The 12,592-nt window shown below is 54.1% G+C and overlaps 1 protein-coding gene across 1 annotated transcript; it reads left to right on the forward strand.

Annotated features, from left to right (window-relative positions):
- The first annotated feature begins 2,816 nt into the window (after positions 1–2,816).
- CHMP6 (charged multivesicular body protein 6) lies at positions 2,817–12,233 on the forward strand. The gene is made up of 8 exons (XM_019542278.1): positions 2,817–2,917; positions 3,092–3,201; positions 5,681–5,768; positions 6,376–6,462; positions 6,581–6,646; positions 6,951–7,031; positions 7,717–7,774; positions 9,256–12,233. The coding sequence occupies exons 1-8, from the start codon at positions 2,855–2,857 to the stop codon at positions 9,306–9,308; spliced, it is 606 nt and encodes a 201-aa protein (XP_019397823.1). The 5' UTR covers positions 2,817–2,854; the 3' UTR covers positions 9,309–12,233.
- Positions 12,234–12,592: the final 359 nt, after the last annotated feature.

Genomic DNA, 12,592 nt, shown 5'->3' on the forward strand with positions numbered 1-12,592 from the left:
CCCACTCTGTGCCTTATCGTGAATTCTGTTATTTGGTGGTCACTGTCCCCCAGGTGACCACTGAGCTGTACGTCCCCCACCGTGTCACCCCCCGTTGCCAGTACCAGGTCCGGTACGGCATTCCCCCTAGTGGGACCATGTACCTCCTGCGTCAGGCGGAGGTCCTGGACTTCAGGAAGGCCTTCGATGCGGTATCCCACCCCATACTGGTGAACAAGTTAAGAGGCTGTGACTTGGATGATTGCGCAGTTGGGTGGGTGGCAAATTGGCTGGAGGGTCGCACCTGGGGGTGGGGGGTGGACGGGTCGGTATTGACCTGGCAGGATGTGGGCAGTGCGGTCCCGCAGGGCTTGGTCCTTGGACCGATACTCTTCAATGTCTTCATCCGTGACTCGGACAAGGGAGTGACGTGTACTCTATCCAAGTCTGAGGATGATACAAAACTGCGGGGAGAAGTGGACACACCGGAGGGCAGGGAACAACTGCAGGCAGACCTGGACAGGCTGGACAAATAGGCAGAAAACAATAGGATGCGATTTAACAAGGAGAAATGCAAAGCACCGCACCTGGGGAGGAGACATGTCCAGCACACCTGCTGCCTAGGAAATGACCGGCTCGGCAGCACAGAAGCGGAAAGGGATCTCGGAGTCATGGCATACTCCAAGATGAAGGTGAGTCGTCAGCGTGACGAAGTCATCAGCAAAGCTAATGGCACGTTATTGTGCATCAGCAGATGCATGACAAACAGCACCTGGGAGGTGATACTTCCCCTCTGTCGGGCGCTGGTCAGGCCACAGCTGGATACTGCGTCCAGTTCTGGGCGCCACTTCAAGGGGGATGTGGACAGCATGGAGAGGGTCCAGAGGAGGCCACTCGTAAGGTTAAGGGCTTGCAGGCCAAGCCCTACAAAGAGAGACGAGGGCACCTGGACCTCTTCAGCCTCCGCAAGAGAAGGTCAAGAGGCGACCTTGTGGCTGCCGAAAAATTCATCCTGGGGGTGCAGCAGGGAATTGGTGAGGCTCTGCTCACCAAGGCGCCCCTGGGGGTCACAAGAAATAATGGCCATAAGCTAGCAGAGAGCAGATTTAGACTGGACATTCGGAGGAACTTCTTCACAGTTAGAGGGGCCAAGGTCTGGAACGGGCTCCTAAGGGAGGTGGTGCCCTCCCCTACGCTGGGGGTCTTCAACAGGAGGCTGGATGGGTATCTGGCTGCGGTATCTGAACCTAGCACACTTTCCTGCCTATGCAGGGGTCGGACTTGATGATCTTTTGGTCCCTTCTGACCCTGACATCTATGAATCTTCTCCCCTTCAGGCATCACGTCTCCTGCAGGTCCTCAGCATCTCTAAGTGGCACCCAGCGATGCCTCTCCTGCAGGTTTTATTCTCGGTGCCTTCCAGACTCCCGTCTCCCTGGGCCTGGGGGATCCCAGCAGCCTTCCCAGCTCATGTTCCCTGCAGGGGATTGATGCCGTGAGCTAATATTTTACATTTTCTTTTCATGCGTATCTTCAAAAAAAAATTACCGTTCCGAAAAGGGCTGCGAGCGCTAAGTCCGTGAAGCCAGAGGGGCATACAGGGTTGCTGCAACCGCTCTGGAGGCCTGTGACCCCCGGTTAGCAATTTGCAGCTGGTAACAGGCAAAAGAAAAAAAAAAGTCCAGCGAGGCATTTCAACAAACATTGGAGATCTCGTCATCACGTCCATCTAAATTACCCTCACGGCAAAAAGGCCGTTACGAGTCGCTCTGTGGGCGGCAGCAGAGCAGGCCTGACATGCTTAATAATGGCACCGGGGAGGATGCAACGTGCGAAGCGCTTGAACCGAAGCTGCTGAATGACACGCGGTCTCTCTTCCCCCTCGACAGAGTTTAAAACCCGGCCTGGAGCTGTGCAAATCCGGTTTCCCCACTCCACCTCTGCGAAAAACGAAGCCGCCGAACAAGTGACGCCGTCGGTCCTAGCGCTGGAGGGTCCTGGCTGACCAAGTCAGGTGGCCCTTCCCTTTGCGGGGAGACCTGTGTGATAACAAGGTCGCCGTTAGGTTTCAAGCGTGCTTGAAGACCCAGGGGGGCCTGGAGGGACCGGTGCTGCATCCCTGGGGCCCCCTGCATTCCCCGTGTCCTTGCCCATGTGCACCCCTGCCCCGCGCACACGCACCCCCTCCTTACACATGCACGCCTATGTGCACCCCCTCCCCCATGCATGCACACCTGCGCACCCCTGCCCCGCGCACGCAGCTGTGTGAACCCCTCCTGCCCTGCGCATACACACCCAGGTGCACCCCCTCCTTACACATGGATGTCTATGTGCACTCCCTCCCCCATGCATGCACCCTTGTGCACCCCTGCCCCACGGCACGCAGCTGTGTGAACCCCTCCTGCCCTGCGCATGCACACCCAGGTGCACCCCCCTCCTTACACATGCATGCCTATGTGCACCCCCTCCCCCATGCATGCACACCTGCGCACCCCTGCCCCGCGCATCCACACCCAGATGCACCCCCTCCTTACACATGCACGTCTATGTGCACTCCCTCCCCCATGCATGCACACCTGCCCCGCGCACGCAGCTGTGTGAACTCCTCCTGCCCTGCGCATGCACACCCAGCTGCACCCCCTCCTTACACATGCACGTCTATGTGCACTCCCTCCCCCATGGACGCACACCCACGTGCACCCCTGTCCCGCGCGCACACGCCCATGTGCCTCCCCGCTGCAGCACCAAACGCCCCCTGCCGGCGGGCCGGGCGCCCCCCTCGCGCTTGGCCCCGCGCGGCCGCCGTCGGCGGGGAAGGCGGGAGGAGCTGGGGTCAGGGGTCAGGGCGCCGGAAGCGGGGCCTCTCGCCGCTGCCATGGGCAACTTGTTCGGCCGCAAGCGGCGGAGCCGTGTCACGGAGGAGGACAAGGCCGTGCTGGTGCGGGGGGCCCCCAGAGGGGGGATCCGGGGCCCAGGGAGAGTTGGAGGGGACGTGGGGGGAGACCTGGGGGGGGGGGCGGTGTCACCGTCCACCCAGCCTTAGTTTACCGCGGCTGCAGCCCGAGCCCATTGGTTGCTCGTCGCCCTGAGCGCGGCTCTCTGCCTCTTCCAGCAACTGAAGCAGCAGCGGGACAAGCTGAAGCAGTACCAGCGCCGCCTGCACCTGCAGCTGGAGCGGGAGCGTGCCGTGGCCCGGCAGCTGCTGCACGATGGCAAGAAGGAGTAAGTGGGACCGTGTATCGCGCCCTTTCCCAGCCGCCCCCACGCCGGTTTCCACAGAGACCCCGGGAGCCATGACGGCGGGGGCCCGGGTTTCCATGGAGGCCGGCCCCAGCGAGCTCGCCTGGCTTCTCCTCGAGACTCGACCGACATTAGGGTCCCGTTGGCCCCGCAGAGCCGCAGCCCCTCGCTAGGGGCAACTGTGGTTTGGCTGCTCCTGCCCCGCGGGGCAAAGGTTTCTTTTGGTTTCTTCTGGCCGCAGGGCCCACGTGGCATTTAGGGTTGCGGCAAGGAAAGGCGGGGAGCCGCTGCTGCGTTGTCTGGCATCCAGAGAGGTCAGTCGGTGTTGGGACCCTCCGTGCTCATGCTCTCCTAACCCTGCTGGTCTGAGACACAAATGCAAAACTCTTGGCTCAGAGACGATGCCTTTTATTAGACCAGTCGAGCAGCTGCAGAATAAACGATACGCTTTTTTCCGACTTCTTAGCCGGTGTGATGAGCGGCATCGTCTCTGAGCAGAGTTGTGCGTTTCTTGCAGCCCCTGGCGAATGCAGTCTGGTTCCCCGGGTTGTTTACCTGACAGCGTCTTGTTTTGCAGCCTAGAGCAGCCGTGTCTGCTCGTCCTTTCGTTCTTCTTCTCTGATTAGTCACTTGACAATTAGGCTCATCCCGCCAGACGCCTCCACCCAGACAGGACGCGTTTAGGAATCCCCCAGCCACCCTTGCCGGATCGTTAGGCTTGACACTGAGAGCGACATCAGCAAGGCCCAGGTTTAACTGGATCTGTAGCTGGGACACGTACGACCGAGCCACCATGCTCGCTGCCTGTGTCTGCAACGTTACGGCTGGGATATGTTGGTCTTGGTATCACTGGGTAGATCGAAGGCAGAGGGGACAATCTTCAGGGCAAAACACTTTTCAAAAAGCATGCCATGGCTTCCCTCAACCGAAATTGCTGTGTGGCATTGGCCCTTCGTTCTTTTGTGAGGCTCCTTTCCCTTTTTTCATTTAGCTGTGCGCTCCCTACTCCTCAGGCTGGCTTTCCATCCTGGACTTTCTCTCCTCCGTTTTGTAATTAAAACAGAGGTGCAGAGCACCCTGGCCCACAGGCAGCCTTGCAGAGAAGGTGCTCGGTTAACATTTCCATGCGGGTTGGTCTGCCTGCCAAGCCTGCTCATCACATTTGGTCCTTGTTAACATCTGACATTTCCCATCCCTCCTTGACCTTGTAGGCTCGGGTAAGCACCTGGTAATCCTTTCGGGGCTTTTCCTTGCCTACTACCGGCACCAAAAACAAAGCCTTTGCGTGGGCTTGACCATTAGGCGGGCCCCCCCCCCCCACATCATCCAAGAGAGCTTGGTTAGTTTCCCTTGTGCCTCCTTTGCAGCCCACAAGTGACGAGCAGGGGCAGATAGGTGCAGCTGAGCGGCCTGCATGGAGAGCATTCTCGTCCTTTGTACACTAGATAAGGATTTGATGTGATCCATGCTAATCCTCTGGAGCAGCAGCACGCTCTCTCTTGTTCATGACGTGCCGTTTTCAAAGCAAGCCGCAACTTGTCTCCTCTGCAGGTTCTCAGGGCAGGCTTGTCACGATGGTATCGGACCACCTTCCCCAAGGCTGTTAAGCAGCTTAGCCAACATCGGTCACCTGTTGTTTGAGCTTGTGTTTTCTCCACAGTAAGAGGAAAGCACGATCGTATATTTCTTGCAGCAGGTTTTTATTTTTGATGCGATTGCATGGGTGGTTTTAAATCCATGTTGGAGAAGCGAAGATCAAATAACTACCCCTTGCATTTGGAGCTCATCATTGAAAAATATGTATATTATTTATGAACGGTTGCCGTCCTAGTATTTGTAGTTCTATGTATCCTGACTACTGGAGCTGGAGGTTGTGAGGTTTCTGGTGGCCCTTTGTTTCTGGGTGAATTTTTCCACATTTTGAGACCAGGCCCAAGGAAATTTCCTCACAAAGCAAGCTTTACTGGTGTCGTGGAGAGTTCCACTGTGCTAAAAAAGTGTCTCTACCGCTTTTTTCCTGGGGTGTGAGACAGGCTTTTTCATGTTCATTGCTGTTCTTGAGATCCTTCCTTCTTAATATTCTTCTTCACTGGGAGTCTTGTAAGAAACTTGGCCAGAGTCAGGGCTGCTGCTATCATGTTGGCCAGTGTGCTCAGTTTCCTTGTACTACCAGTCCATCTGTGTGTATCTCTTGTCTCCTGCTTAGTTTGTAAGTTCTGCGGAGCTAGAACCATCTGTCCTGTTCAGCGCCCTTCGGTGATGGCAATGTTGCGGTGGTACAAATAGTGTACATCTGCCTAATTTACCCATCCTTATAACCACCGTCCTCATGGGAGGAGTTCTGTCCTTGCATTTAAGCTGTGGCTTTACAGGGACACGAATATCCCTCCTGCTTGTAGCACAGCTGTGGTGTGATCTTGTCTTTGTTCTGAGACTTCTTTCTACTCTTTTGTTCCTTCAGAAAAGCCCTGTTTTTGCTAAAGAAGAAGCGCTACCAAGAGCAGCTCCTTGATAAAACAGAGAATCAAATCAGCAACCTGGAACGTATGGTATGTGAGAGTCGGTGGCTGCTAGCAGCAAACAGCCTGCATGCAGCTGGTTAACTAGCCTCTTTGGGACGTGTACTCGATTCTGACCAGATGTGATTACATAGCACTCCCCTAACGCTACAGGGGCCCAGTCCCTCAGGGGTCATGGTTGCACTGTGATGGTTCTTAACACAGTTCTAGGTCCTAGTGTAAACTGGTCTTTAACCATCTCTCCTAACTAGGTACAGCAACAGAGCAGTAGTACAACCTTTTCCCATGCCCAAGCTTTGCCTCGGTTTTAGGGAGGCCATTTATAATGCAGATAGAGTACGATCTTGAGAAGGGCATTCAGACTTTGGTCCATGCTAGGACTGACTATACAGAAGTCAGTGAGCCCTGATTGCAGTGCTGTCCTGGATGCTGCAACCCAAACTGAGGCACATTTTTATGTACTCACTTTTCATGGCAGCTCCTAGGGATGAGGCATGGGTTTAAACTTGTGATCTCTGAATGAAAGGCTGCACATCCCACCTGCCTGAGCCCTGCTGTCTGTCTGTGTATTTGTGGAGTGGGTGTTGATAGAAACATGATCACTCCTGACCCATTTGTATTTTTGTTCTTATGGCAGGTCCAAGATATTGAATTCACCCAGATTGAAATGAAAGTGATTGAAGGCCTGAAAATTGGCAATGAATGTCTGAACAAAATGCACCAGGTACGTATGGCCTAGAGAGCTCACAACGCCCTCAGACTAAATGAGGCACAGTTCTACATGTTTGCCTGTCCGTCCTGTATACCGTTCTCATGTGTAAATTTTGACTGTCTCCTCCTAGGTCATGTCGATAGAAGAAGTGGAAAGGATAATAGATGAAACCCAAGATGCCGTGGAATACCAGCGGGTTTGTATTGTGCCTGGCTGTGGTGGTTCTGAGCAGACACCCAGTCATGCAGCGTTTGTAATGGGGACCCGCTCTTGCTACCACCTAGGCTGAGACCTGCCAAAACTCATTCCAGAAGTGACCAAATTAGGGTTTGACTCCAGGCTTCATACAGCAAAAGGCCAGAGCATCGATTCCCTCCGTGTCACAAGCCCCCGATTACCACACATCCATTGCACTGCCTTGTCCATGTGTGTTTCTTGCTGTAAGCTGCAGAGCTACTTCTGTTTTATCCTGCTCATTGGCTTATCTGTCTTCCTCACAGCAAATAGACGAGATGCTGGCAGGCAGCTTCACTGAGGAAGATGAAGATGCCATCTTAGAAGAACTAAATGCCATTACTCAGGTGAGCCTTAATTTCATGCTCCGGAAATTACTTTTAATCCACAATTTTCAAGTGGCAGTTTCTCATCAGGGGAGAGGGGTTGTTTTGCCTGTGGAGATGGCATTTGACTTGATTTTGCCAAGGAGAGCTTAATTGTTCATCAGCAAATCGGTACTCAGGAGATTTTGGAACCATGCTGAATATTTTCAAGGGTGATGTTTTATTTCCTCTCTGCTGTGGAGAGCAGTCTGCTGTATCGGGGCCCCTGACCTTTCTGGGTAATAGTCCCAGCTTTCCAGACTAGGACCTGAGTTGTTCCAGCCCGTGCTTGTGGCTATGTATTTATTTGGTCATGTTCTCCTTCTGTCCTCCCTGTGGAGCTGTGGCTCTTCCAGGTTCTAGGGTGGAGGTTGCTTGGCTTTACCACAGGAAACCTGCAGTCTGTTGAGACTAGGACAGTGGGGATCCTCAGCCAACTCTGCCAGAAGGAGATTCATGGCTAATCTATGCCTGCAGCAAGCAGTGTTTTTGAAAGCCAGGTCTTCCCTGGACAGAACTAAACCCCATTGCCCCAAGCAGCCCAGCCTTCTGGAGCTCTGGGGGCACATGTTATGAAGTTCTGTTTCCAAACAAGCTCAGTGCAGAAGTGTGGTAGCAGGGTCTTCGATCGCAAACCGGCACATGGCTGAGTGTTGTATCCTTACAGGAACAGATCGAGCTCCCTGAGGTTCCTACAGAGCCACTCCCGGAAGAAAAGATCCCAGGTAGATCTTGTCTCTTTGCTTCTATATCTTCTGCTTCTCGTGTGCCTTCTCACTAACATAAAGGCAGTGTGCGGGCCATTATCCTCCTCTGCCTCATTCACAGGCTTTTGAGTGACTAGGGTAGTTTTGTCACAGACTGTGGAAGTCCCCCTTGTGCACGCGGTTCTGTTCAATTCAGCCTAATTCTGACTTGCAGTCCTCCTGGTATCCCAGCCCCCGCTGCTGTTCACCTGATGCACCTGCTGAGTGTACTGCTAGGCTCCATTACCCTCTGCTTAGATCTGCTCGTCTTGAATGACAACCCTCCACTGCAGTGACTCTGTTGGGCAGTGGAGACCCTTAATACCTGTCCTGTTGGAAAAATCACTGGAGTTCTTGGTCCCCTTCCTTCCTGGAATGTGGGTTCAGCTCAGGAATCTATAAAACCAGAGGCATTCGTCTCTTTGCCTGCCAGGCCGGCTACTTTAACAATACGAGACTCCGGTTCAAATCTAATCTGTCTGGTTCTTTGTATATTCTTAAACCAGGCCCATCCACAGGGTCTGTGAGCACCCTGAAGTCTTGGAATGTAAGGCCTATGGAGCATGGGTTCTGCAGAGATGGTGCCTCTGGCCTCCAGAAAGGGGCTACGTGCTGGCTTGCTCCTGAGCCACCCAGCACAGGGGATGCAGCTGTGCAGTTTGTGCAGCTAACTCACTAAGTAGGTAAAAAGGGAGAAATAGCCCAGATGTGGCCAGTCTGTAGCCTGGTTTTGGGGAGGAAGGAATTGGAATCCTGTGCATGTGTCCTTGCTGAAGGGCTGCAGAGTCTGCCCTTGGAGATGGCTGTGAAATGAGGCTGGAACCAGTCAGGGGTTGGTGAAGTGACTCTGGTGAAGGATCGGAACCTCCTGCAGGCTGCAGAGCAGGAAGAGACCAACTGCGGCAGGCTGTTGGGTCCAGGAGAAAGGAGCCATCTCCTTTGTGTTGGAGTCTGGCCATAGGAAGCCTTGTTATGGCTGTGGCAGCTGGACAGCAAATGTGGGTCAGCAGAACTGCGGTGTAGTCTGAGCATAGCCTGTACTGCATTGTAGTCAGACACTGCAGTTAACTGCAAGCCCTGCTTGTTGCGTTAGGATCAACTGAGTCCCACCGAAGGGTCTTGTAACTGGTTATGGGACAGCTCATTCAACCAGCGCTTCCAGGAAACCATCTGCTGTGGCTGGGTGTGTGGCTCAAGGCACAGGCTGACTGGCGCTTTGCTTTCAGAGACTCTTTGCAGCAGGTAGTTGTTGAAACCTTGTTGGAGCTGCTTTGAGCAGCCTAAGGCAGACAGGAGGATGCTGGATAAACAGCATTATTCTTATTGCAGCATTTAGTACATTTCCCAGGTGCTGCCTAAGTGCTTATCACTCAGCAGAGGAAAGGGAAATGGTCCCCTCTCTCTGCTCAGACTTGGCCCTTATTTTCCTGTTCAGTAACAAGTTTCTCTTTCCTCCACAGAAGCATCGCCAGTCAAGGTCAGGCCAAAGCCAGAACTGGTGGCAGCATCATAATTCCCACCCCCAGGGATTTCCCCGAGTAACTTGTCACCCAGGACGGTTCAGAATCCCAACATGCGCTGGCAGCAAGGAGCGCCTTGCCAGTGCCCCAGCTGCGCTGGGTGGGCGTACTGGAACAGGGTTCCCTGCACAGCATGGGGAGCCTGGCCGGTTCTCGCTCTTGCTCAAGATTATTTTCTAGTGCTTTCTTTTTTTTGTAATTTAAATTCTGAACTCACTCAGCTGCACTGTCTCTGGATTAGACGATGACTGTAACACTTCCAAAGCCAAATGCTTCCTGCCGGCCTGGTTTCAAGTGCAGACCTGTCTTTGCAGCCAGCGCTGCCCTCACTGTTCCTGTACCTATGAGGGCCTCCTCTTGGAGCCGTGTGCGTGCATTACATGGTTTGCACAGGCAATGTCCTGCATCGGGAAGGGGCTGGTGTGCTCCTCAGGGCCTTCCTGTTCTCTCGTTCTTCTCTCAGCTGCTCTCGCCTGGTTCTGCTTGTGGAAGGGGTTCCACCGACTCCTGTCCCCATCTCAGTCACTCTAGCAGGCAGGTTACTGGGGTCTGAGATCGCAAGGTCGTGGGCAGTTTGCAGCCAGACTGGAAGGGGCCACCGCTTCTGAGCTCCTGTGGGCAGTGACAGGGTCTCGTGCCAAAGAGGAAACTCGCTCAACAGAGCGAAGAAAGGAGTCGTAATACTTCTGCAACTTCTGTAGCTCAAGCCCCCATGAGACTATCTGCCTCTCACTGAATCTCATTCAAAGTTCGTTTACATGGGAGACCAGCCTGCTCTTCTGGGCCAGGATCTCCACACTGCCAACAGGGCAGTTAGCTGCAGCAGCAGTAATAAGAAAGAGACTGTTCCAACACGAGATGGAAAAGACCCTGTCTCCTGCCAGGACATGAGTCAGATGAGGGAAGGATTCCCGTGCCGACTGTGCTCTGCCCACTGGCCTCCAGACGTCTCCAGAGCTGCACATGGCTGAACAGAATGGAAGGTGTAGGAAGCTGATGAGCTTCCTGAGAGCAGAGCCAGGATTTTCCTGCCTGCAGTGCTGCCCCAAAGCTGCCCTATGCCTATCCTGTGGCTGGCCCACGTGTTATCTGTGCCACATGCAGGTGGACGGATGAGACGTTCTGCTCTTGGCTGTCCTCCCTGCATCTGTTGCTTCTCGCTTGGGCGGTGTGAATGGGGGACTGGTTCTACACAGGAGCAAAGCATGCGGCTTCACAAATTATCACGCTGAAGATTGACTTCCTCCTCTGAAGATGGCAAAGAGTAAGGGCCAGTTAGTTCCAGGACTTGATATACCTGCCGAGGACCCTTTGCCCTTCCTGTGGCACAGGAGGGCACAGCCTGGTGCAGCTGTCACAGAGGATTTACCATCTGTCTTGAACCAACCTTCTGTTCTCAAAAGCCTCAGGCCAGCTAGCGAGGGTGCAGCTGGGTGTATCCATCCATGGGAGCTAGCACAGTCCCAGGCATCTCCAACAGAGGCTTGTCAGCTTGCAGATGTGGCTCAGGCTAATGCAGCCTGTGGCCTGCTCTCCCTTCAGTGAAGGCGGACCCTTCGTTTCCACACTGAGGCATTGAGACGCATGGTCTCTGGAGGGCTGCTTGGGTGCTGCTCGATGACAGGGGAACACATGACCTGGTGCTAGATAATAAATGTTCCCAGAGACTCTGCAGGTTCCCAGAGGACAGCGATGGGCCAGCAACAGAAGCGTTCCTTCAGAAGGAAGCTTTCCCTTCATTGTTGGTTTCCAAGGGCTGAACTTTTTGAGCTCTTTCCTGCCAGGGGTGCAGGGTGGCTGGAGTGTCAGGCTCTCCACGCCATCTGCATTAGATCCCAAGTAGCATTTCCCACAGAGTCAAGGTACCAGCAGGTACCCGGGGCACCCTTGGCCTCATGGCTGCTGGATCCCTTTTCTGAGTAGATGTGACCTTACCAACTGGTGTCTGGAAGAAAGAAACGCCAACTCTTCCTGCAGCTGACAAGCCAGGATGAAAGCAAGCCCCTTTCCATGCACTCATCTGGAGTAAATGCCCAGGCATTGCCCCACCAGTCCTCTTTGGAACAGCAGCCGAGCTGACCCCGAGATGAAGGCGAGAGATTCTCCGTTCCCGTCCCTCGTGCACCTCCCCGTTTTTTGTAAAGGGTTTTGCTTTGTTCCTGGTTGTAGCAGCCTTTGAATATCCTGTAATGGACCGCTAGAGGGAGGCCTGACCTCATCCGAGCATCACTGTGGCTCCTTTTCACTGCTGAACGCAGGGTCCTCCCAGTCATTTTAACCTCTTGCTACCTGCCTCTCTGCTGGCTCCTTTGATTTCGCCCCAGTTAACCCCTTCTGGCTAATGGGAGCGCATACTGGGTGATTACAGCAAACTCAAAGGAGGGGTGTTTTGCACTGGTGCAGTTTTTCCCCCCCTTTCGTATTGTGAACACGCTTCATTAGGCCGGGCTGTCGCGTATCACTGTGCTCGAGGAAAGGGAAACACTTTTTATGCTCCAGTTCCTGTCTTTAGCCGCAGTAACGAGAGAGATGCAAGCGAGGCAGCCCGAGAGGGGTAGCACAGCTGATGTGTCAAGTGCCCTTAGCTGCCAGTCAGGGAGCTAACTGTTCTGCTTACCCTCCACGACCTCCTGCCCAAAGCTCTGTCTGAGTCTCCGGCTTGGCTGAAGACTCGTAGCCCAGGCAGGCAGTCGGGCTAGCACTGGAGAGGTTAGCACAGCCCTCTGCTCGATGAAGGCAGTGTCGTGCCGTCTGCTGAACACTAATGGGAAGATTTGAAAGCAGATTGCCATCAACTTCCTGTTCTAATCCCTGTACCAAACAGATTGTACTGTGTCTCCTTGAGAGGAAAAGCCAGGAGCGGCGTGTGACCTCTACAATGTGCTGTAACAATAAAGTGTTTCTAATGGTTTCACCAACTCCTGCAATGGCTGTTGTGATCAGTGCTTTGAAAGATCAAGAGGCAGCCTCCCTCTGCTGAGCGGGGTGAGAGCTGGGTAGAGACAGAGTCACTGTTTGCCTGGCATAGCCCAAAGCCAGCCCTGTTTGGAGCTCAGGCCTGTCAGCAAATGAGTGACATCGATGTGACTTCTGTGTCTGGGCAGGCTCGGTGCTGAGGTAGAGGGTGGAGAAGGGCAGAGCCCGTGCGAACTCCCTCGCTTGGCTCTGGTCTGGTCGCTCTCCCCCGCTCTGATCCGTGGTGTGTCTGATGCAGTCTGAGACAAGCTGGCCTGAGAGCTGCTGGCCTCCCAGCTCGGAGGAGAGCCAGGCCTGCCCA

The sequence above is a fragment of the Crocodylus porosus genome, unplaced genomic scaffold (assembly GCF_001723895.1).
Source record: "Crocodylus porosus isolate Cpor-Errol unplaced genomic scaffold, CroPor_comp1, whole genome shotgun sequence".
Classification (NCBI taxonomy): domain Eukaryota; kingdom Metazoa; phylum Chordata; order Crocodylia; family Crocodylidae; genus Crocodylus; species Crocodylus porosus.